The 26,500-nt window shown below is 37.3% G+C and overlaps 1 protein-coding gene across 1 annotated transcript; it reads left to right on the top strand.

Moving 5' to 3' along the window:
* The first annotated feature begins 420 nt into the window (after window positions 1-420).
* Window positions 421-25,851, top strand: LOC105698953. The gene is made up of 3 exons (XM_023432997.1): window positions 421-611; window positions 23,364-23,499; window positions 25,776-25,851. The coding sequence occupies exons 1-3, from the start codon at window positions 474-476 to the stop codon at window positions 25,805-25,807; spliced, it is 306 nt and encodes a 101-aa protein (XP_023288765.1). The 5' UTR covers window positions 421-473; the 3' UTR covers window positions 25,808-25,851.
* The last annotated feature ends 649 nt before the right edge of the window (window positions 25,852-26,500 follow it).

The raw sequence follows: 26,500 nt of genomic DNA, 5'->3' as shown, positions 1-26,500 counted from the left end.
TCGAGCGAGTCTGAGTTAGTCTTCTTCCTTAGTCGGGCGAATGTATACATCCGGGAGTACTGAATAGTATATTGTATCGACGTTCACATATACATTGGTGAATACATCAGTCTGTATATACATATGCAACGGAAAATAATATAAATGAAAGTGAAGAGGAAACAAACCCGATAAGTTGCGCAGCAGGACCTTTCAATTTGGGAACAGAAGCTCCGTCTTTACATAATGTAAATGAATTGTTGAAGTATTACTTCGGTCGTGTGTCCCGCGAGCTGCATATTTTTTCTCTTACTGGATTGACAATGAGACCAGAACCGAAATCGTTAAAGAAAATCAAGATTGAACCAAAACCGTTATTACGTTTCAATCCAAGTCCTTGGTTCTGAATTTGCACCCCTGTTGCAGGTGTTCGGGGCCTGCGGAATGTGTCGATAAAAATACCACTGGCGGTGGCCACCAACTCCACGGTCAGCATGGCCTGTCTGTACGACCTAGAGTCCGACACCCTCTACGTCGTCAAGTGGTACAAAGGGCAGCAGGAGTTCTTCCGATATCTGCCCAAAGAGATGCCACCAATGACGGTGTTTAGCCCTCTTGGCGATAAGGTCGACGTAAGTATTCGAAGAAGGCCAATTCGTTCAGGATACGCGGTGCAGTCTACATATGTAAGCGATTAAATGTTTAATCCTTTTGCTACGACGGGTGACTATAGTCACCCGCCACAAAACGCCACTTATACCCGACGGGTGACTATAGTCACCCGCCACAAAACGCCACTTATACCCGACGGGTGATTATAGTCACCTGCCACAAAACGCCACTTATACCCGAAGGGTCACTATAGTCATCGGCCACAAAACGCCAACTTCATACGAACTGAAGCGCGCAATGGTTACACTTTTGTCGCGACGCCCCGTTCTACGAGAGGGATTCCGCAACGAGGCCTGCAGTAGCGAAAAAGGTTAAGACCTTCACCGATACCTCGCTTATGAGTAACCGTAAGCACAACAATAAGAAGGGGTCAATGAAATTGCAGAAAATTGAATATGACGTCGGTGTCCGACAATTTGATTAACTAGTTATATCTATTGTGCTTACGGTCACTAATACATTATAGAACCAGCACACTGATTTGGCTATGAAGATAGCAGAACCGAAAGAGAGAGAACGAAGGAACTGTTTTCTCGCTCATCTGTTCCCAGATAGAAATTCATAATAATCATTTGACGAGGAAAATCGATTTACAAACAATTTGCAGGCCATTTCCTGCATGGAATGTCTGCAATATGTGTATGCATATTACGCAATAAATTTGAACAAAAATTCGCGGTAAACTTGTCATAAATGGTTGTAGCAATATATTTATCGCATACTTCAGTCATATTCCATAACCAACATTTATGAACTGAAAATTTGTGGAAAATTTAACAGGAGATGTAACATCATCCCGTGACATTAATTTCCGGACCTTGTATGAAGTTAATGTTACAAGTGTGAGTTAAATATGACATTGCTCCATGTTCCCGTTTCCATGGATCAAATACGAGCTATAGACGCTGCACTTATTTATCAGCAATGCGTGAGATAAATTTACCTGTATGTGTACGTACATTGAGACATTGCACATACTTAACTTTGTTTCATATTTAAGTATTTTTGGTTCGTTATTGTGAAACTGCAGATATAAGTTCCAAATGAGAACTCATAAGCAACTTTGGGTATAGGTGTGGAGATGGTGTGTGCCCAATTGTTGTTGTGTTTCGTCCCGGGTCTGCCTGTGTGAACTCGTCAGTAAGGTTATCAGGCAGGTCCTGCTTTAGACACCGAAAAATATCTCCTGAGCGAAATTCGAACCCGAGAGACTACGTGGTATAAGCGGTGAGCGTAATCACTGGGCTATCAAAGGTCCGTGTAGAAGGAAGAACTTCTGATATATATATATATGCTATGACCGCCACACATTCTCATGACTCGTTTCGCGATTTTTTACGAGGCAAATTTCATGCAAATTTGCATCACTTTGTCTATCTGGGTCGACGTTTCAATTAAATAGTCGCACAGCGCAATGTGGCGACACCTATCTAATAGTAAGAGAAAGACAGAAAGGGTAGCTTTCGGTTCTCGCTCTTTCCTTTTCGCTGCCTTCGCAAAAATATCAGAGGAATATTTATTATGCATTGGTTTGCGGGATCCAATGTTCGCAGTTGAATTAAAGTAAGCATCCCATACTTTTCAGGAATTGAAGTCAATGGATAGGAAACTCACCGATAGATACTTGATGGTCCATTTGAAATTGAATTGTAATCACGGCACGTATTAACACTAGAACTAGTGGCGGATTTTTTTCGGCTGGAGTTGGCCGTTTAAATCCAGTCATTTTGATTGGACTTGGTAGTTCTAGTGTTAAGCACCCGATATCTCTGTAAATATTGCAAGTCAATAGTATGAGTATATGATAATTCCTTCGTAATATAAGAAAGAAGAGGTTTCTATACCAGTAATGTGGGAAAAATAGGTTTTTTGGGGTTGTTGAATTCAAACCTAATAACAGAATTTCAAAATTCAAAATGGGGTATCCGATATGACCGATAAAATATTTGATAGTGAACAAATTTTTATTAAAAAAAAAGTATATTCCAACGTTTTTGGAATTACTAAATTTTTAACTAAAATTTTCATAATATAGAAAATGTCTGAAAATTGATGAAGATATTACAATTAAAAGATTTAAGAATGCGACCATCGCGCCTTTTGTGAATTGCTCATTTGCCCTAATTGGCTTTTTGATTTATGATCCGAGCACTGCATGTGTATATTTTTCTATATTAATATTTTTCAAATTCTAAATATCTTCATGATTTATTCGCCATATAAAATTTTGAAATTTTTATAACAAATTTTGACTCAGCGGCCCCAAAAACCTTAAGATATCCATTTTTATAAAAACAGAATAGTACAACCCCATTTTTGTTTAGATGTCCATATACAGCCACCAACCCTGCTGGCACGACTTTATTTAGGCCATATACGTTAATAATAACGTATACTGCCTATAATATATAAATATTACCTATCGTGAAGGAGTTATGTTTGCGCCGTTTGAAAATGAGCGCTGAGGTAAGTTCCTGGCGGGTAAATTCAGAGTTCGTTGAATTTGCCCCACGCACAAATTTAAATAAAAACAAAAATAACAATTTATTGTACTAATAAAATAACGGATAGAGAATACAATTTGTCGATATGAATTCGCGGTGCAATCGCGTGTCCGGGTTACGCCCTAAGTCCCAGGGCGGAGACAAAACATCCGAATTGTCCAAAGTCCTAGTTGAGTCTAAATCTTAAAAGATATTGAAAGTTGCATTCTCGATGCACTTTATTCCTCCTTTGTCGAAACCTAAGAAGGGGTGCACTGAGCCCTGATTGGCTGACTTTGGGATAGCATCTCCCAAAGGTTCGTTTCTCCAGGACGGCACAGCTTCCTCGAATCCTGGAGAAAGTCCGCGATGTCTGTTAGCCATACGATACCCTTTTGGAAATGCGTCGCCATGACAGACTCTGAAGTGGCCATTTTGAAGACCTCCTTGATCGGGGTCATAAATTCCGAGTCCCTTCTGTAGCTATTTTCTAACCACGTGCAAGACCCTCTTTCGAGAAAGAGTGCCTCGCATTGTCCATGGCCAAATGTTGCTCAAATGTTCTTCAGGCCGCCTTACTCCAATCGAATGGTTCAACAAGTTACATTCCATGTTTTCAAGTTTTTCGACAACAAACGTTGTAGTGGCCAATGAAATATCACTATTTTTACTACCTTATGACCGGATCTACCACTTTTAAGGAAACGTGTGTACTTAAATTCTGAGAAAGTTCGTATTCCCGAAGTTTGGATTAAACTGACTTCATGTATGGTTAGGTTTTAGAGCCCGATAATATCGAGATATCTGGAAACGAACGAGGACGCGATAGCTACGACAAAGTTACAAAGTTACAACCGCATACGTCCGACATGAAAGTTTAAGAAGTCCACAATTTATCGAGTTTCTTGACCATTTTTAAGAACCTTGACGACTATCGAGCTCTAGGATTCTTTCTCTGGTCATCTAAGCCAATCATAAACTCAAATATATATAATTTTCCATAATTGTTTCGCGCTGTGATATCAAGAAGTTACGTACATTAGGAAAACATGTTTCCATGTAGGCACGCGTTCAACTAATAATTGCAGATGTGAATCTCCAAATAGTTTAAATTAATGCAACGTTCTAAATTGTCCTAAAACTTGTTTAACGTGCACACTTAAAACTACTATGCTGAAAATTTCGAAACATATTTAGTGAAACATTATTACGTTAAACTACATTTTCTGTACATTTTATTAATGATGTGTTAAACATTCCTTTATATATTCTGTTAAGTTGTGAGAAAGAGAATTTTGGGATTCGGCGTTATCGAATCGTTTCCTTCGTCGCGAAAGCACGCCAAATTAATTTTCTACGACAAATTGTTGTAACATTAATAAACGATTTTATTATTACTAATAATGAATATAAAAATAACTGTGCAGTTGTGAGAGTGACGAGTTATGCAGTTAGAATGTATTGTAGCACACACGCACTAAAAAATCTAAGTTTGCTAGGCGGAATAAAACAACTTGGTCTTAATTCTATTGGTTGACTAGGTGGAGTGAAACTATTCTATCTTGAATTCTATTGGTTGCCGCAGAACACTAATCCGAAGAAATGGCACGAGGCCCATCTAGCCTGTCATAATTTAAATCTTCCAGAATGCAATTATTTAAGGTGAAGCGAAACGTCGAGGAACTTGATCGACGTCGATGAAAAAGATTATTCTAAATACCTACGTTGACCACGTTCGTTTTTATATTGACAGTTAGTGGAATTATATTGGGTACTGTACTAAATGGTATACTCCATCTGTTGTTTACGTACAATAATTATAAAGAAATCGAAGTAAAACTCCGGAAATCCTCTGGATTCATGGTTTCTGAGGCCCTAATTGACTGCAAAGGGACCCCCTGCGCCATCTGTGATTTCCGAGTCAACTAAATTTTTACTCCAAGATCTCGTATTACCATCGTTTTAGCATAACATCGCGTAAGACACTTATTTGCCTTTATCCCGTCCAAATGCGAGTTTATCGATTACCACAGTGTTCTAAATTGTTATACAATTGTTCTGAAATTTTCGTTTCTCATATTAGAGCCTTCAATAATTATATATTGATCGAAATATGAGAGCTCGACGTCATTTTGGTTCTGGTCTGGGCTGAGTTAACAAATTTTGTTCAAAAATCCAAATTTTGAAAGTGTCAGGATAATCCTTAGGTGTTACGAGTCACGTGTCAAAGTTTTGGATGGTTCGATCCAATCCCCTTAAAAAAAGTGTTTTATTCGAATCGACCGATTTGAGGGGGGTTTAACTTTACCCTGAGCCAGGACTGCCTACAAAAACGTACACAGACATCTCCGGGAACATTTGTCAAATTTGTTTGTCTGCAAACAAAACGTTTGAAATCAAGTACGGTTAAACACAAATTGATATGTTATAAAATTATTACACATATGTCCCACACGTGCATCGTGATTTAAATTGCATTTGAAAATATGTTACAAAGTTAGTATACCACGTCTGAATAAAACTTCCAACAAAACTGTTATATAATTATAATTTTTTTTTTAGCAGGGTAAAACATAATGTAGGGACAATATTTCAGTACGCGGAGAAGGTAATTTATCGTCTGCGGAATTTTTGTTAATTTAAATATATTTCGACTTAGTGTGTGCCAGATTGTGTTGACATTTTAAATGCCATTCCAGTTGCAACATTTAAATTAATTCCTGACTGATACGCAGTGCTCACAATTTGAGCACTTTTTCGTCGATCGCGGCCTAGAATTATCCTCCGGCGAAGGCGTACCGAGCTCTATAATTTACATGTTAAAGTCTCATACGACGGATGTGTTGCGAGAGGCACTGAAAGGTTGATTATAGTGCGGTCCCTCTTTCGATTTGGATGCAGTTTTTCAACTCGCCTCTTCGGTCTTCATCAGGGCTCGCTTGGTTCGTCCCTCACCGTTATTAGGTTGTCCAGAAGGTTATTGTGCTTTTTGAAGTTTAAGATTTGACGCTTTGTTTTCAAATGAAGTTGACTTTCCCTTCTAAACTATTTTCGAGCATAACGTCGCTCTATATTTTCGTAAGAAGAATAATGATTCTAATATTCATTTTTAATTTATTTCCAGTGCGTCAGTGACCGCAGTCACCCAGAACGCTCTTCATCTTCGAAACTCTCGTTTCCGTCACGACATTTTTAAAACCGCCTTGCATCGCGCGTTCGTTCGCGGTACATCGTTGATATTGCAAACCACAACTACTGTCTTGTGGTCGATTTTAAAACCAACAAGAAAAGCGTTCTTCTTTATCTTTAATGAAATGGTCTAAATAAAACAGAATTAAAACGTACAACACAATTATTGATATGAGAATGTAGAGCGAATCTGCGCTTTAAAATGATGTATAACATAGATATAATATGAAAACAACTTTACTTGAAAACCAAGCACCAAGTCTTAACAAAAAAAACATTGTTCACGGCTGCAAAAATAGCTCTTCATTAGAACATTGTTCCACCCTTGTTAATCAGGTAGATAAAGAAATATTTCTCAATGGAATTAGTCATCTTACGAACTGTTAACATATATTTTGTTCAATTAGATTAAATACATTTTTATTGTGGTACGAATTTTGATTCTGTGCTGCTCTGTAGGCTACGCAAATTCCATCGGCCTTGCACCTAGAGTCCTTAAGGGCGCTCACCACTCCAGCGATTTTGCAGGGCCTCACGGGGACAACGATTCCGAACGTATTTCTAAACCGATCGAGCTTAACGACTGCTCATATCGAAGATGAAATGTTGACCTGTGTTTATACGGGAACGATTATCGATAAGTGGTCATTTTCATATAAAAAAGTGCAACGACATAATTTCAATGCCCTTTTACCTAGGAAGGAGGTGCTCGATCGAAAATCGCACCCATATAAACACACGTCAACATTTCATCTTCGATATGAGCACTCGTTAAGCTCGATCGGTTTAGAAATACGTTCGGAATCGTTGTCCCCGTGAGGCCCTGCAAAATCGCTGGAGTGGTGAGCACCCTTAACCAGTTAGCTGTGTTTACGAGTATACTCGTCATAAAAACACACGTTTCAAATAGGTCGACACAGTTAACTGGTTAAAAGTCATCTGAAATAGAAGAACCCAGGATTTTCTTAAAGTACATGAATACAGTTCCAATTAAGCGTGTGGATTTGTTACGATTATTAAATGACGATTGTTCAACTTTTTTTTTTAAATGACCTAACTAATTCCATACAAAAACGATTACTTATCTATCTGCTTTCCGGGAGTCTTCAAGGATTCTATTAAAAGGGCTGTTTTATCAGTCGTCACCCTGCTCACTTCTCTTAAATTGCAAATCGGCAATAACTTTCTGAACTGCCCAATAAGAACGAGCGTTCTTCGCCGACAGTCTTGAGCTGTTGATAAGAAAATTATACTGATCCCCTAAAACGGGAGCGGCAAATAAAAGTAGCTTCAAGTAATTCCCTGGCCGCGATGGAAACGCTCGCAGACTGGTGAACGGCTCCTAATTTAATGCAAACCCAATCGAGCTAATGGCTCAAGTAAAATCACCTACGGTAACAGGGCTCCTCGCTAGAACCGGAAGTAATTTAGTGTTTAGACACGCGGCAATAAAGAGGCAGGGCCGTACAAAAGAGACAAAATTCAATTTCGGCCTTCCAGGCCCAAAATTTTTGAGACACCCCAACTGGCTCTTACCTGAATAATCATTGGCGGCCTGGAGCCTGGTAATCGAGCCTGAGGAAGGGAGAGGGAACCTCGTTCCCCTCGATTCTTTCTCAGTTCCCGAAAGTACGCCAGACGGCCGCAGGGCGCCACGTCGCTTGCGGGAAAAACACACGTCACGAAATAAGGTTTGTTCGCGTTGACTGTCCCACTGAACACCAAACATAACAGTTACGTAACTTAAAACTAACAAATAACATAACGTTTGTTACAATGTAATAACCTAACAGTTACGTAACTTTAAGCTAACAAATAACATAACGTTTGTTACAATGTAATAACCTAACAGTTACGTAACGTAGAGCTAACTAGTTACATGACATTTGTTACAATGCAGTAACTTAACAGTTATGTGACATGGAGCTAACAGGTGACATAACATGTGTTACTATCATATCTATATACATGTAGCATTACTTTGTTACTCTCATCTGACATTATGTAACTGTCCTGATATTACTGTGTATATGCAGCACATATTTGTAACAAAACGGAACTACATTGGTGCTAACTGTCATTTACTTTATTACATCATCGTTATCGTCATTGTCACAATTCATTGTCAAATGTCACAAGATTAATATATGTCATATTTTGTTTACTACTCGTATGAAAAAATGTGACATTAATTCATACGCGCATATACATTATCAGTCATTATTTGCTAGTCGAATGAAATCCGAATTGTCTTTAAGTAAAATCTGATAGTTTATCATTACATAATTTCGTACCAAAAATAATTAAAAGTAAAAAATTATATAATTTTTGATAAAATTGCGTGATCTTATTTATTAAATGTATGAAAAATTAATATTATTTTAAGATAACTGAAATTATAATATTAGTATAACATGTTACATAACTTGTTACCTTACTGAGTGGGAAATAATAACTAACATCTAACTTCCATGTTACTTTTATGCTACATAACATGTTAGTTTTGAAAACGTAACATTTACCCAACAGTTATATAACAGTGTTCACTGGGATACTTTCTACACTCGAGGGTAACGAGGGTACTACACTTTTCTTGAAAAGTGCAGAAGGGTAGATACACTTTCATCGACGTCCCAAACGCCAGAAACCTGAAGAAAATCCAAGATGATCGATTTAGTAGAGAGGTACGCGATTTTGAGGTTATCTGTATCGGACGACAATGAATACGAAAATGTAATGCTTCTTCCAGGCTTCCTTCTTGAGCTGTCTTCGTTTTCTTCAATTCCTACAATTCGTTCTATTACCTTGTAATTGTAGAAGATGAAAATTCCTTTCACGATTTTCAGATATTGAGGATCAATAAGGGTCAGAATGTTATTGTAGTAGAATGAAAAACAGTTTAACTACAAAAATTATAGTTTAGTTCATTCCAACCGCGGTTACGTAGTAATACATAATGATTGTAAATTTTGTCAAACATTATGTACAAAACTAAAATGCTAAATCGTTCTGTACATGAAGAAGATCCGTTAATAATTACTCTTATTTTTATTACGTTGAGATGTTAGCATACATTTTGTATTTTCCTGTTTGTTGGCCTTTTAAATTTACAAATTTGCCGCCAAATTCGCGGGACACCCTTCTTGCACTCGTTCGGGATCGAGGGTAGAAAGTGTAGAGAAAGTGTATACTCGGAGTAGATGCCCTTGCAAACCACACAGCGACGTCTGCGTCACTTCCGTCAAACCGAACGCCCAAATGTACACTTTTCGTAAAAGTGTAGAAAGTGTAGGCAAAACGAACAAACCTATAAATTCTCAACTCCGTAATTTTAGACCGATTTGCCTTTTCAACAGCTCATTTCAAAGAAGAAAAATCGCCGAGGACTATCTTTTTAGAATTTTCGATTTCCGTTTTGGCGGAGTTCAACGCGGAGTTCTACCGAGTTCCTTGAAGAAAGGCAGTCGTTATGGCAGGGACTAGGATTATTAAATGGAAAAATACTAAACAAAAATAACGACCGAACAAACAGAAAAAAATGTATCGATTTCTCTATAAATTTGTTGACTCGAAACCACTGCAAAATATTTTCTTTTTTATGAATCGGTGAAATCCCTGTTGACTTTGTAGAATATAGGCATTTGCAAAGCGAATAAAATTTATTTCGACTCGGTCGATTCATTATTTTTTTTAAATGATATGGCTACTAACTGGATGAATATGATTTTGAAAAAACTCGTTTAATGTTTTCAACGGAGTTTCTGTAACGAAAATAGAATTCCCTTACGTACCTCTAATCACCAATTCCTGCACCTGCTGTTGCATCATGCTACAAGGGTTCCACCATTTTTCATACAACAAACAACATGTAAACGACATACTCTGCTGACATGAGAAGCACCACGCTGTCAAATGAACACCGGCGTGTTTCGCCATAAATTTTAAAAACCTTCAAGGTTTTTAAATTTTTCGGCAAAATTCTAAAACGTTCATATTTAAGAGAAGTCATCAATGAATAAGACATAAAAACGATATCAACATTTTCTATTAAAAACATAAGATTACCTTCTTAAGAACATATCAGTAATCGACGCACCTACCTTATCCCTAGTAGCATAGAATAATTTCTAAATATTTCTTTGTAATCTTTGCTAAATATCTCAAGCGACAGATTTTTTAAGATTTCTGGTAGATTTCATTCGAAGATATTTCAAATATTTGTTGAAAATCTCAATGACATATTTAGTTTCAATAATTTATAAACATATGGAGAAATTACATTTTTTAATTTATGAACATGTAATAAAAATACATTTTTTACTTCACGACTATTATCAGACACTTCATTTGGTATCAAAAAACACTAGAAATTTTTTTAATACTTTCGTTCCGTTATTTCATTATGGGAGCAAAACGTGTGATTTTGATTTTAAATATTTTTAAAACGTTTATAATGTATTCGGCAGATAATATTTAAAAAATACTTGTATTAAAATGAAACGAAATGTTTTGTATATCTGGTAGAAAAATATTATGAAAACACATGGAGCTAATATTATATAAATATTATAGGGATAATATTCTAAAGTAAACGCTTTGCAAATATCACAAATGTATGGTAAATATTTACAAAATGTACAATATTCGTTAAATATATAGAAAATATAGGACAAATATTTTGTGCTACTAGGGATGTTTGTCAAATGGACATTGTACCCAGAAGTTTGCTAATTAAGATTGCTTCATACTTTGAGAAGTGCCGTTTCGAAAGTAGAAAAACGGAAGGAAGATGTACACAGATGACAGATACAAAACCAGTAGCCAAACGGTTCGTTCCACTGGCACGTTTCCATTGAGGTACTATCGGCTGATGTAACGCGCAACTCCACTTATCCGCTACTCGCCAAAACATCGGCGAAGCTGGGGCAGCAACCCAGCAACACCCGGAGGGTCTGTCGCGAGATAGCCGCAATTTCCCAGCAAAGCCGTGACGAGGTGTACGCGGATGACATTTACGGATGGGCGAACTTACGGAAAACTGACTGTTATGATTTACGTTGGCTGCCGGTAGCAACATACAATTAATTGTAGTCGCGAACCATTGTTCGCTTGGGCACAATCGATTTGCAATAAATAGCACTTAGCTCCGTATGCCGGGCCAACTCGGCGCCAGGATGATCGCTAAATTAAGTGAAAATACAGGCCAGCGTCGTTACTTGGAACGCTCGTTCAAGTTGAGTAGACAATTCTCGGTAATGGCATTCTACAATCGTATTGCTCTCATAGCTGTTGAAGAAGAACCCTCTTCTTGAAGGTGTTAATCAGTGACGTTATAGTGTATAAGGTGTACTTCCATTTTGCTGAAATTATTTCAATAAAATTATTAACACGAGCATTTCTGCACGAACGGAGACTCGACAGATATTGAAGTTAAATATGCAATATTTTGAAATGTCACATTTTTATGTAGTCGATTTGGAATGCGATGTTCTACTTATAATGTCTATTCCATCTGTGATAAACAAGATTCTAACAGAGAATCGATACTATGAATGATCATTTTTTTATCCGTTACTTATCTAATATTCCTTACGATTATGACTTGTACGAAGATCCTTACATCTTCGTTCTCCATTCAGAACATGTTGACATAGAAAAAATTCCCTCGTGACTTCTTATCGCGTGATTTCTCAACCCCGAAGTGGTATAAGGAGATACAACGCAATGTATCGAAATCGTTTCCACCTTACGGACCAAGATCTTCATATTTTTTTCCAATTTAGTGCCGAGAACGTCTGCTCGATGAAGTTTTGCAATTAAAAATTATCGTTTGCTAGTGTGTTCGCTAGTCTTTATCGCCTTAAGGTGAAGTGAAACACGTCGAGGAACTTGATCGACGTCGATAAAGAAGATTTTTCTAAATGCCTACGTTGCCGACGTTCGTTTTTATATTGACAGCTGTGTCGAATTATATTGGGTATTGTACCAAATGGCATACTCCACCTGTCTTTTTCGTACAATAATTATAAAGAAATCGAAGTAAAACTCCAGAAATCCTCCGGATTCATGCTTTCTGGGGCATTGACTGCAGAGGGACCTCCTGCGCCATTTGTGATATCCAGGTCAATTAAATTTTCACTCCGAGACTTCGTATTACCATCGCTTTGGCATAGATGCGCATACAACATTTTTTTCGCCTTTATCCCGTTCAAATGCGAGTTTATCGATTACCAGAGTGTTCTAAATTGTCGGAAAATTGTCCTGACCCTTTCGATTCTCATATCAGAGCCTTCGATGATTGTATATTGATCGAAATATGAGAGATCGACGCCATTTTGATTCTGATCTGGGCTAAGTTAAAAAATTAAAAAAAAAATCCAAATTTTGAATGTGTCAGGACAATTCTTAGATGATCAGGAGTGATGTATCAAAGTTTCGGACAGTTTGGTCTAATATCCTTAAAAAAAAGTGTTGTATTCGAATCGACTGATTTGAAGGGTGTTTCACTTCATCTTAAAAACGTCACATTCTATATATCATGCGCGGATTATCGTTTCGCTTTGCGTATCTTAATTGCAAAATTAAAAGCATTTTAAATCATTTACATCGATAGGAAATATTTTGGTTACGTAGGATTGGAGTTTCCTCATTTTCCGCAAGTAGCGCTCGCATCGTTAGATCAGCGAAAATCTGAGATCCTGGGTCCCGATTCTGGGGTCACTTTCTGTGGAACCGACCATTGACGTTATATCTCCTAATAAATACTACTTCATGTTCTTAGCCTATCTTATTTGACACCCTGATTTAACCACATTTGACACTTCTTGATGATAGTTTTACCGGTTCCGTTTAACTTCAGATTTCTAGCCGCCGGTATAGGCAAGGGGAGTTTTTCATTCTAGCGGAATAGCACCGCTGGCGCCATCTGCCGTGTTCAAAAGAAAACGGACGTACGAAGATGACGAAACTGCAACTGACCTTGTCAACTATCAAGTGCTTGCACATATCATTAAACATGTCAATGAAAACCGATTCAGGATACTTTAATTGGGATCGATATAGTCGTTGACATGTTCTGCTTTATAATAATTTGTTGAATACTCGTTTTAATAAAGATATTGAGAAATATTTCGTATATAATTATGCCGGTCGTCCAGCCACCGAATTCGACAGTCCATTAAAGGCCTATATAGGTGAAGTTGTTTCGAGTAAAGGAGTCTCTCGACCCACCGGTACGCGTAATGGTCCGTACTTGGCTTCAGACTCGACCGAATCTCTTGACAAAGGAATACGTTTGATTATATTTTTGTTGCGCGTCTAATACTCATCGCGCGAAGCAGTCGTGTAGTGACATGCACCCGCATTAATTGCACGTTTCCAAGAAACGTCAATTCTGTTATGAGTTTGTTAACCGTGTCATTCGGTAATGTTAAGTTTCTGTATTTATTTAAATTGAGTTTGAGCTTTTCGATTCAGTTTACTAACTCTCATGCCTGACTTTGAAATCAATGATCTCGTGAAGCATAAACATCGAGAGGATAGGTTAGAAAACGTTGTTATAAATACTACATACCATGTCCGGACATCTAGCCTTTGAGTGTATCTAAAATAGAGTTCATATGTAAATCTTAAGTACGTTCAATAAACATTTATATACGATTAATTTACGGATATTCCACGTTCCGCGGTGCCTGGGACGGCCTAACCGTAGGTGGTCCTCACTGAACACCAAACCTAACTGTTACGTAACTTAAAACTAACAAATAATATAACATTTGTTACAATGTAATAACCTAACAGTTACGTAACACAGAGCTAACTAATTACATGACATTTGTTACAATGCAGTAACTTAACGGTTATGTTATATAGAGCTAACAGATTACATAACATTTGTTACTGTCATCTATATAAATGTAGCGTAACTTTGTTACTATTATCTTACATTATGTTACTGCCCTGATATTACTGTGTATATGCAGCACATATTTCGAATGAAATAATAGTCTTTAACCCTTTTAGTGCCGGCCGAAGTCGTTAGCGCTTGTAAAACGACGATATATCGTTGCTCGGCACTAAAAGGGTTAAGTAAAATCAGATATTTTATCATTTACATAATTTCATTGAAAGTCTGACTTGTTATTTAATATCTAACTATTGTCAAGTACCAGATTTTTCTAAATGCCTACGTTGCCGACGTTCGTTTTTATATTGACAGCTGTGTCGAATTATATTGGGTATTGTACCAAATGGCATACTCCACCNTCCCATGTATATAGATACAGGGTTTAACCGGAAGCTCTTGAGGGAACACGCCAAAGGGAAGCTGGAGCGACGATATCCGTTCTCGTTTTCGCCTAGATTCTTTTTGATAAAATTGCGCTATTTTTTTAATTAAATGTATGAAACATCAATATTATCTTAAGGCAACTGAAATTATAATATTAATATAACATGTTATACAACATGTTACCTTACCGAATGGGAAATAATAACTAACATTTAACTTCCATGTTACCTTTATGCTACATAACATGTTAGTTTCGGAAACGTAACATTTACCCAATAGTTATTTAACAGTGTTCACTGGGTCACTGTCGCCAGAGATCCGGTAATGGCTCTCCACGACGCAACGCTAAAGAATTCTACTTAGGAGTTTGGAGGATGAAAACAATCCGATGGGTAGAGAGTATGGTTAAAAATGGGAGAAGGGCTTTTGCGGAGAAAGGTTTTGAGGGTAATAAATTCTCCTGAGCACGTTGCTTCGACGAATACTCTTCGCGAAGCAGCATATACACTTGTTAAGTGTTAACTAGTACTCTAATTGACCTAGTTTACGTCCTGACGATTAAAAATACAACTGCCGTGTTGTAATTGTAATCGTTCTTTGCAATAATATATACTTTAATTAAATTGTTCATTTTACATTTTTGGCAGAGTATCCATAACTCTGCAGAACTGCTGTCCTTCTGTACATATACCCGCGATTACTGTCATGGTTAACGCAACTGTAACAGTGATAACAATTGATTTTTTCTTCAAACGTAAGCTCGGAAGAAGTGTGATATACCGATGAATGAATAATTTCCCCAAGTCTATTTGAACTTAGGTTGATATCAGAGAACCCACACTTGGAAATGGCTTGAAGAGGGAACGAACGCGACCAGAGGTGAGAGAACAAATGATGGGGCGGGACCATAATTACTGACAAGATCATGGAACTAACGGGAATGTGTAAAGTCATGTCGGTGGAATGACCTTTCACGGATCACGAGCCATTTACATGTCGAGAAAAAATGACAACTGTTACACGTAACAGTACAACAGTGTTAATCACATCGAGATACCAATCTACGTCTTATTTGTTACCAAGAAGATCAGGAAAGGTATTGCAGGCATTCTAGTACAGTTCAAGTAACCTCTTCGGATCAAATACAGAGCTATGATATATCGACATCAAAAAGTTATATCTGACTGATTGCAGCGGTTAGGTATTTGCATAAACTTCAAAATGCATAATACGTGGGACATCGTTACATAATTAACACTTTAACGACCGCCCTTCTATCTATCACACTATCTATCACACACATGTTGTGTGAGCGGTCGTTAAAGTGTTAATAATCACTTCAGCTAAAAACGAATAGCTATTAAGTTTCTAAAATCTGATATACTTATAATCATATATCACTGCAAAATCACCTTCGGGGTAAAAAACAGTTGTGTCAAGTAAATTGCCTCCACAATAACAATCATAACAATCATATTATAACAATTACTCTGATAATAAATTAATAATTAAACAAACGAAATTAATGAAATCAGTCAATTTGCATCTTTTGTTACAATTAAAATAAAATCTTTCGAAAGCACGCATAAAGTAAGAACTGAGCTCACGAAATTAATGAAATAACATTTTCCGAATACTTGTTTTATGTTACATTTTAAATAAAGCGTAAATCAAACACGAACAAATATTTTATGGGAGCCGCAATAGAACTTATAAATATCGTCTCAAATTAGAAAAATTGCGACACGTACAATTTACAATGCCAATTTTTCTTAACATGTTACTAACAGGAATCAAACTGATTATTTTATTCATGAAAATCTGTATTCTTTTTTTCTGTACATGTGACCTGCACAACGTAGCGATAATGACATACCTGCAATTTCTGCATTTTTGTTTTCAATTTCAGTAAATCCCTCTATAACTGACATTCATTAACATTATTTTGTACTTTACGTAGTAATTTGTTGATACCAAACTGTACACAAATTGGCCTATATTCAAACAATTTAATCTCGTATAACATAAAATGTAAAACAAGAATTAGATGCCTTTTTACTGGATTCTTCATTTTAACTTTCTTCACTTCAAACGATGTTATCTTAATTAGCTGAGAGAATAACGCACTAACCCTAACGAAAGCGTTGATGCACATCGTCTCGATACTAGCATACAACTATAAAAATAAATAGTAATGAGCTGTAAAGATAAAATTCGGTTAATATTAAAATACAAAGATGAATGTAAAGAATAATTAACTGTAAAAAATAATCGGAATGTGATACCAGCGGTGACGAGTGGCGATTTTAATGTTAACCTCGCAATGCCGGAAGATCAATCGCTAATTAACTTGTGTAGGATCAAAATTCAAGTGTCAGGATTAACATGAACGGTTGATTTATTAATACAAAAATTAATATAAAGAAATTGAATACATTTTAGAGTATATCTTAAACATCTCAGAAAAGAGACTTGATTTTCCCTCCAACCTCACTCGAGCTCTCCTCAATCAGAACTAACTGACATTCGATCATTCTCATCCAGACTCACTTTAATTTCTTTCTCCCTCAATTCATATTCCTCACTCTCTCATTCCCACACTCATCAATACATTTTTTTGTGGACCAAAATTCTCTCTCACTGAGTCACATGGCCGCCCGCCCTTCACAAACTCACAACCACGCATAAACAGTATCACCTATCGAACTGTCATTCAATCTAAATACTTCTCATTTCACACCACAATCATACAAACGTTATATTTCACTCTAAAATGCAAAGGTGAATGTAAATAGTAATTTTCTGCAAAAAGGCGTTTCACTTTTCGAAAACGTTCCCTTTCGCAATATGCTAACTTACACATAGGTACTATCGTTCTATTAGAAATTTCATGTGAAAAATTATCAATTGAGCTTATAAATGAAAATTCGATTTTTTCAAACTTCCATCAAGACGTAACCCCTTAAATTCAATTATAGCGATGAGATTTTCGACATAAACTCCCCCAAGGGATTCGCACTCAAAAGGAGATAAGTATAGGAAATCCCATGTATATAGATACAGGGTTTAACCGGAAGCTCTTGAGGGAACACGCCAAAGGGAAGCTGGAGCGACGATATCCGTTCTCGTTTTCGCCTAGATTCTGCCTACTTTACGTACCTTTACACCCTCGTAAATTCCTCTTCTTAACTTCCCATTATCATTGTCCTCTCATTTCCTCCGGGACCTCCACCGACAAGGAAGTGTACTGACTAATTGACCGTTCCCCTATTATCTGTAAAATTAGAAAAATAAGTTCATATATCATAACTAGCTCCAAAGTACAGGTTTGCTCGGAAAAACCAAGTACAAAGATATAACAAAATCATCGCAAAATGCAACAAACTAGAATCAGAGAAAGTTTTGCAAAATCGATGGCATACAATTTCTATGAAACTAACAATAATAGGTACATCTTTACAGCTTTTTCTCCCGTTTTAATTATCGTACGAAGACGAAATGACTGCAAAACATTTTCACTAAATGCTAAACCAGAATCAGAGAAAATTCGACAAAGTTTATGCCATGAATTATTTTATAAAACTAAGTAGTGCATTTTCGTAAAGTTTTTTCCTGTTTTAATTAGCGTAGAAACAATTAGCAGGCTCTGTAAGCGATATCGGGGTTTAAAAGGATCTACGAGGCGTTTACATTCATTCTATTGAAATTGTTACTTCACATCCTCGTATATACACTGTAGATTTCCTTCGCTGTTCTCGTTTTGCATTGTCTTTTTCACTGCTGCGAGGATGTCGTTCCTGCAGCGATCCTAGAATCCCCATCCGAGCTGAGCTTCCTACAGCTCTAGACTTTACGAGCTGATCCCAGACGACACTTTTTGGATTTAAGGTGATGTGAAAGTGGCGTTGAAGAGGTTTTGTTTATAAAACTTTTCTCCCAACTCGATTTACCGAATAGTTTGAAACGTTACAACGTGAATAGGGAGACTATAAGGAAGGTCCTGAAACTCATGAAATTTCAATTCTTTTCAAATTTGTTTATAGGTATTTTAAAAATACATTATAAAAAATGAAATTTCGCGAGTTTCAAAACCTATCTTAGGGTCTCTATATTCACGTTTTACAGTATGAAACGAGTTCAGACACCCAGTTCGTAAAAAAGTTTTATGAACGATTTAGCTTTCAGATGCCACTTTCACATCCCCTTAAGCGGCACGTCTCTTTTGCCCCGGGTGAAAAGTTCCCATATCAATTGATAATCGGCCACACCTATTCGTAAGCCAAAAAAATGTTTATCTTGCTATTTAATTTATAAGCGTAGAAAAAACACGCGTTATCATTACCACAATTATAAAAACCATTACAGTAAGCGCTCTTAAAAATTAGAATAGCAGGTTTGTAGAGTTATGACTACTAATAGTGTAAGATGGTGTAAACGGCGCTTTTGAACGTTTAGGTTACTCGGATACACTTCTTTTTAAGATAGATGTATTGGTTCGCCTCAAATTTTAACAATTTTGTATATATGTGACACGAAAAAATGTAAATGTAACGATAGTTTATTTACAAAAATTCTGCAATTACCGCTGTAACCGCAACGGACAGAAGGGCAAAAACTTGTAATTACTACTACGACAATTGGTACGGTTCCAACAACAGTTTTACACGTGAGCATGTGTAATGGTTACAATAAAATTTTGCACGTGTAAATCTGCATTGATAATAGAATTTCAAAATCTAGGGAAAGTACTTGAAAAAATGTCTGCCCGTAGTAAATCCGGTTCATGGGTACAATATCTTGAGAAATCAGAGTGAAAAGCCGACAATTGTGACAATATTATGTATCTCATAAAGTACCTCGGAAATTTTAGAAACGACTTATCTGTGTGCTGCTATTGGATGGACATAAGTCGACATCTAATAGATATTTTGTGGAATTATTACTGCACATAAATTGTACAATTCATAACACAACATTAGTGCTAAAATTATACCCAAGAAACTGCATTTTAATCTCTGGTTAAATAACATTAATCCCGTCACGACTTAAGAATATATTGAAAACATTCAATAATTTTCCGCCAACAATTAGTAATTCAATGATGAACAGACATAAAGATCGAGGACTTAAAACACTTTTTGGTCATAACAGAGTGAGTTCCAAAGTATTATAAATTAAGATGCATTCAGTAATCGATGATGGCCCTTTTTTTGTCGGAAAAAATCGGCGATCAACGTGTATCTAAATTTATTGACCCGCAGATAATAATATCGTACCTGCACACAGAAAAATATTCGGTTGAATCGATACAATTTTCATTGGTTCAACCATAGATTATGGTTATTATACGTACAACCAAATATTTGATTGCCATGACATAATTCTTTGATGAAAAACTTCTATTTTATTACATTAAATCGTGGTAGGTCACCTCAAACATTAAAGTAATTTGTTAAATTTAATCAAAATATTTGATTTATTCATTGAAATATTCTCTAAAATTAACACAACGATTTTATTAAGGTGAAGTGAAACACGTCGAGGAACTGGATCGACGTCAATAAAGAAGATTTCTCTAAATACCTACGTTGCCGACGTTCGTTTTTATATTGACAGCTGTGTCAAATTGTATTGGGTATTGTCGTAAATGGCATACGCCACCTGTCGTTTCGTACAATAATTATAAAGAAATCGAAGTAAAACTCTAGAAATCCTCTGGATTCATGCTTTCTGAGGCCCTAATTCACTGCAGACGGACCCCCTGCACCATCTGTGATTTCCAGATCAATTAAATTTTCACTCCAAGACCTCGTATTTCCATCATTTTAGCATAAAAGCGCACGAAACACTTTTTTTGCCTTTATCTCGTCCAAATGCGAGTTTATCGATTACCAGAGTGTTCTAAATCGTCGTAAAATTGTCCTGACCCTTTCGTTTCTCATATCAGAGCCTTCGATAATTGTATATTGATCGAAATATAAAAGCTCAACGCCATATTGGATCTGATCTGGGCTAAGTTAAACAATTTTTTCCAAAAATCCAAATTTTGAATGTGTCAGGACAATTGTTAGATGATCACGAATCGCGTGACAAAGTTCCGAACAGTTTGGTCCAATACCCTTAAAAAAAAGTGTTGTATTTGAATCGTCTGATTTGAAGGGGGTTTCACTTCACCTTAAAACACTTTAATTTATCAACGTGAAGTAAAATTCGGTTCACTCGACCATGTTATCTGAAATGAACACAAATGCAATCAATGAATCGATTTTGTTCAATGAACAAATTTTCTTTTTGCACGAAAAAAAATAATTTGGTTACAATTACTATAGTGACATGGCTAAAATACTGTGCGAAGTAAAACCACATAAATGGTGAAATTTACCACATGGAATGGGAAATGTAACCTTGCGAATAGGTACGGTATCAATGGCGTTGTACTTAAAAAGTGCAGGAGTGATCACCATTTGGAATGGTAATATTATCTACATGGAGAGGTTACAAATGCGCACAGTAAAATGGAAGGTTTATCTGGGAGCTGTAACCACGTATTATAGTAAGGTTATACACGTTGTAAGGTTATTCTAAATTTGCCTATGCGATTGCAGAAGAAATACTTTGGCCCCATTAGTTTCGACAGCGCCGCCAGGTGGCAAAACTTCTCGCAGGCGATGCAGACTGCGCGTTGGCATATAAGACTCGTTACTATCTCTTACGTTTACGATACAATGACTACTCCGTCTCAAAGAAGAGGGAAAAGGGAAGTGATCGTCGAGAGTCCACATTTTTAAGCATCAACTGTTATTTTACTACTTCAGGTAAAAATGTATAAGAACACTGACAGAAACGTAAGTATAGCGTTCGTAATCATAATAATTGAATTTTTTATGTCAGCGGTAAATTTTTAAGTGAATATTCAGAACTATGTACAATGTGGGAACCGCTCGTTCCTTGTAGTTACATTGACTAAATCGTGAAGTAACCCTTACTGTGTTACGCTGGTTACATTGACTAAATCGTGAAGTAACCCATACTATGTTACGCTGGTTATATTGACTAACAATAAATGATGAAATAACCCTTCCTATGTTCTTTTTACTATGTTACGCTGGTTAATGCAACCTTCTCCCAAGGTTGCCCCGTATGTTGCCTTGCAATAGGGTTACGATTACCACAATTGCAGTTTTCCTAACAATTCTTTTTTTTTTCCGTGTGCATTTGCGATACGTCATCTGCGGCGAATCAAGTATTTCAAGACCTTTATGCATGGAACTGTAATTTCTCATGCGTCTTCTTTTATTTCCGTGAATTCTTTGACATAGCTCGCAGCACATGCGGCGCCGGATGCTGCAATCACTACTTCGAATCGCACCGGAAAAGCGTTGCACCTTGAAAGCAATTAAAACATTACCCATGTCAGAACACGGTCGTGTCATATTATCTGCTTTTGTTGCATTCTTGAGGAACACCGTCCTAGAGAATTGAGTAAGTCCCTCTCTTCCTCTCTGTATTTCTTTTTACGTACCTCCTTCTAAAGAATCAGCGTTCCGGATCAGAAATCTCTGAAATCTGGAGTTGAAAAGAAAGGCATCTTTAGAATGTTGCAGATGCCGTCTATATACACGTTGTGAACACCCCATACATTTTCCCTCCTGATATAAAATCTGTGTTAAATGTACATTATATACGATGACCTAGTTAAAATAGTTCCTTAAGTAAAAAATGTCTGCAACTGCATACGCGTTCAACGTATAGCTCGAGATAGTCTTTATTGGCGATAAAAGACATTATTAAATTAAGTGATTTATATTCAAAATCAGTATATGGCTGCCATAGCGCGTTAAAAGTGAAATTTTATTTTAAACTTTAGAGAAACACTGAAACTGCATTTACAGTTATCAATGAAAAGCCCTCCATGACTTCAATTCCACACTTACTTCCTTTTTCTTTAACGGCGTTCACCACCAAAATGGGGACGATGACTTCCACCGCTAGATAGCACTAGCATCGAATTCGGTGGGAGGTAACCAAAACGTACTTTCTCGCTCGGTTGAGGGAGACGCGACACATAATGGGCGGTGTTTAGCAACGGGCGAAAAATGTGTGCGTATTTTGCACGTACAGGACTAACACAACGGCTAGACGCCTCTGGACTAGGCGCCGAAACGTGTGTGACCCCCGGCCCCCGTCGCCTAGAGTCGGCCGACTCTAGGCAACGGTTGCCAAGGAATGTCCAAATTCCTCGCGAGAAACTCGAAAATCCTGAAAAAGGTGCTCCACAGGGACAACGATTTTGAGCGTATTTTTCAACCGATCGAGCTCAACGAGTGCTCGTTTTAAAGATAAAATGTTGACGTGTGTTTATATGGGAGCGATTTTCGATCGAGCACCTCCTTCCTAGGTAAAAGGGCATTGAAATTATGTCGTTGCACTTTTTTATATGATAATGACCACTTATCGAAAATCGCTCCCATATAAACACAGGTCAACGTTTCATCTTCGATATGAGCACTCGTTAAGCTCGATCGGTTTAGAAATACGTTCGGAATCGTTGTCCCTGTGAGGCCCTGCAAAATCGCTGGAGTGGTGAGCGCCCTTAATGTTTTTTATCTATAAATCTATCTAAAAGGAGAGGCCAACTAATGCAAGAGGCGGAGGACCGCTGCGCAACCGCGTTATACAGGGCCCTTTGATGCGCGCGCAATTTGAAATTAAATAGACATTCTTCACAACAGAATTCAATGTTCTTTCAGACGGCGCAGAGCAACAACCACCACGTAGTCCTGACCAACGTGCAGCCCGATCTGGCTGGCAAATACCGTTGCGAGGTCTCCGCAGATTTTCCGACATTCCATACCGAAATGGTCTCCAGTTACATGCACGTAGTCAGTAAGTATACTTGTCGAGGCAATACAGTGGTAACTTTATCGGACGCGAGTCCAGGACCCGGAAGAACGATTTCAAAATGGTCCAGCTTGCAAACCGTTACCATCTGCAAATTAATCGCCAGATGAGATGGTATGGCGTTCTGAAAAATGAACTTGCGGAACTATGTTTTCGTTTGTCGCGTTTAGAGGGTATCTTTCCTCATCTAGAGCTTCCAATACCAAGTGATCTTTATGAATCCTTATACCGGTAAAAAAAATACCTACACCCTGGTACTTTTCAGTACATGTTTGTTAATCTTTCAACATATTGTGTTTAAAATTCGGCGAAAAAGAATTAAATATTTTTGCTGCTACATCATTGAGACCCTAAGCAAACGAAGTATTTCCGAGGTCATGGTTGACATGACTCCACTCCTTCTGACAATGAGTATATAAATGGAATGAAATTGTAATTTCCCAATCAATTTCGTTACTTGAGACCACTACTGAATTTGTTTCGACTTATTGTCAATCGAGGCAATATTATTTAAGATATGTCAACTACATTTTATCAGTTTAAAGTAGAGTGTAATAACAGATATTACAATTCCCTTGCATACCTTTAAGGTAATGTGAAAGTGGCATCAAAGCGGTCCCGTCTATGAAACTTTTCTACAAATTGGGTTTACCAAATCGTCTCAAACTTTACAACGTGAATATGGAAGTTATAAGGAAGGTCCTGACACCCACAAAATTTCAACATGTTAGCAATTTGTTTATAGATAATTAAATAATTTAAAAAAAAATGAAATTTCATGGGTGCCAGGAGCTTCGTTATAGCTTCTACATTCACGTTGTAAAGTTAGAACCGATTCAGTCCACCCAATTCGGAGAAAAGTTTCATGAACGACTTCAGATGCCACTTTCACATCCTCTTGATCAACAGTCCCTACATCTACACCATGTGACACTCTCACAAGGAAGGTATCCCAGGTCGATCTCTCCGATTTGATTTCTTTTATAATATGTTATAGTAGACTAAAAACTAAGCGACACGTATTTTTTTTTATCTGCCATTAAACACTTTAAAGGGGTGAAACCACCCTCCACAGTAAGGCCTGTGAGGGGTGGCTTACCCCTTAATTTCTTTTTTTATTTGAGAAAATTATATTCTTCATTTCTCGTTATGAGAAAGCTTTTCCAGGTGGATTGGTTAAAAAATATTATGTTCTTATGGGTGAAACTGCCAAATCGCCCCTTGACATGCCTTACTTTGGATGGTGGTTTCACCCCCTTAAAGTGTTTAATGGCAGATATAAAAAAAATACGTATTGCTTAATTTTTAGTCTACTATAACATATTACAAAAGAAATCAAATCAGAGAGATCGATCTAGGATACCTTCTTTGTCAGAGCCATATCTATGGCGTGGCGAGGACAGCGCTTGCCACAGGCGCAAGAGGGACAAGAGCACCACGTAAAATAAATTATTTTCGTATTTACTCGTAGAGATAATTGCACGGACCACACGGCGCCACATCGAGAGCGCAATTGAGCGAGTTTATGATCACTAGCACAAGGCGCATAGAATAAATTTGTTTCTTTTTTAAGAAAGAAGTTGTTAAATGGGGGAACGTTCAGTCTTCTACAACTTGTGTTGATACACGTAAGACTCCGAGCACCGTGCTGCAATGGTTCTGGCATTGCATTTTGCACAATGTCATCGCTAGTTTTTTAAGGGCCAGGGGTTATTTTTGGACACTTTATTTTTTTTTTAGCGGAAGAGGGAATATAAATAAAATTAATAAAACAAATAATTGTTCTTTTTTGCTTTATTGATAACGTCGCCCCCGGCTTGGCGTATCGGTTTAGTTTAAGGTGTTATGAACAACGGCACAAATATATATATATAGAATGTGCATACGTGCATATATGTTATATATTTTATACAAATTCTCTCCAAACTGGGTACATCGAATCATTTGAAACTTCAGCATGTAATTATGGAAGCTCTAAGATACAACGTGATGCTCATGAAATATCATTCAAAACAAATGCGTGTCATTGGTTCTGGTCTGGTAATAGTCTGGAAAAATGAAATTTCATGAACATCACGTTTTTTTTCTTAGGGCCTCTATAATGAATTGCCGAAGTTTCAAATGATTAGGTGCACCCAGTTTGGAGAAAAGTTTTATAAATATTTTGACGTTTCCATATATATATATATAGAATGAGCCTTTCTTAATACCTTCAATGTTGAATTGGTATAGGGTAACTATTTTGTCATTATTTTTTTCAGTTACTCGGTCTCCTCCCAGGGCCCCTCTTTGATCTTGTCCCTGTGAGGGGTGCACCCGTTACACCTGACTAATTACGGCACTGATTATCTACATGTAATGCAACATCTTCCATAAAGAAGTTTACGTTAAAGTCGAGAGACGGAAGATAACTCTCTACCAACCCTTTCCTGCCACCTTTACCCTTGCATATCTGCTCCATGTCTCTAAGCTACACTTCAGTAAAGGTCATTTAGATGTTCATGATTCTGAGACATATACACTATCTGGAAGTAATTGTTGCACGTGTACAGTGCAGCAGTTATTACCGCAAAATCTCAAGAGGAGCTAGAACCATTTAACGTGAAAACAGATCAGCTCGGGAAGACCATTTCGAAATGACCAAAAGTCTACAGCGCGGCTCTGGAAGAACCATTAAGATTAGAGATTTCGTAAAAATTTCGCTTCTCAGCCACTCTGCATTTACATTGTGCCCGTTTTAACGATGCTCTTATTTCATTCAGCGACGAAAGCGTCTTGGAGGATGGCAACGACCTCTTTTTGCGGTTTCCTTGGCTTCTCCCCGCTTATCCTTCACTCTTCGCGGGAGATCCGTTTGTAATCGAGCATGGAATCGCGACAGCGCGACCTAACGGCTATCGTGCCCAATTAAAAGACGGTTAACGTCGAACGAGGATCTCACCTCCGCCATTTTGGGTCCCCTGAGAGCGCGTTGCGTCGTTAGGGT

Source organism: Orussus abietinus, unplaced genomic scaffold (genome assembly GCF_000612105.2).
Source record: "Orussus abietinus isolate OABI.00-Male unplaced genomic scaffold, Oabi_2.0 scaffold431, whole genome shotgun sequence".
Lineage (NCBI taxonomy): Eukaryota > Metazoa > Arthropoda > Insecta > Hymenoptera > Orussidae > Orussus > Orussus abietinus.
Note: the sequence above shows the minus strand (reverse complement) of the source record. Positions and strands in the feature narration are given on the sequence as shown.

Coding starts and splice junctions, on each gene's coding strand:
- LOC105698953 (XM_023432997.1), top strand. CDS start 474: ATGGCCTGTCTGTACGACCTAGAGTCCGACACCCTCTACGTCGTCAAG. Junction 612..23,363: donor CTCTTGGCGATAAGGTCGAC/GTAAGTATTCGA, acceptor ATGTTCTTTCAG/ACGGCGCAGAGCAACAACCA. Junction 23,500..25,775: donor CAGTTACATGCACGTAGTCA/GTAAGTATACTT, acceptor TATTTTTTTCAG/TTACTCGGTCTCCTCCCAGG.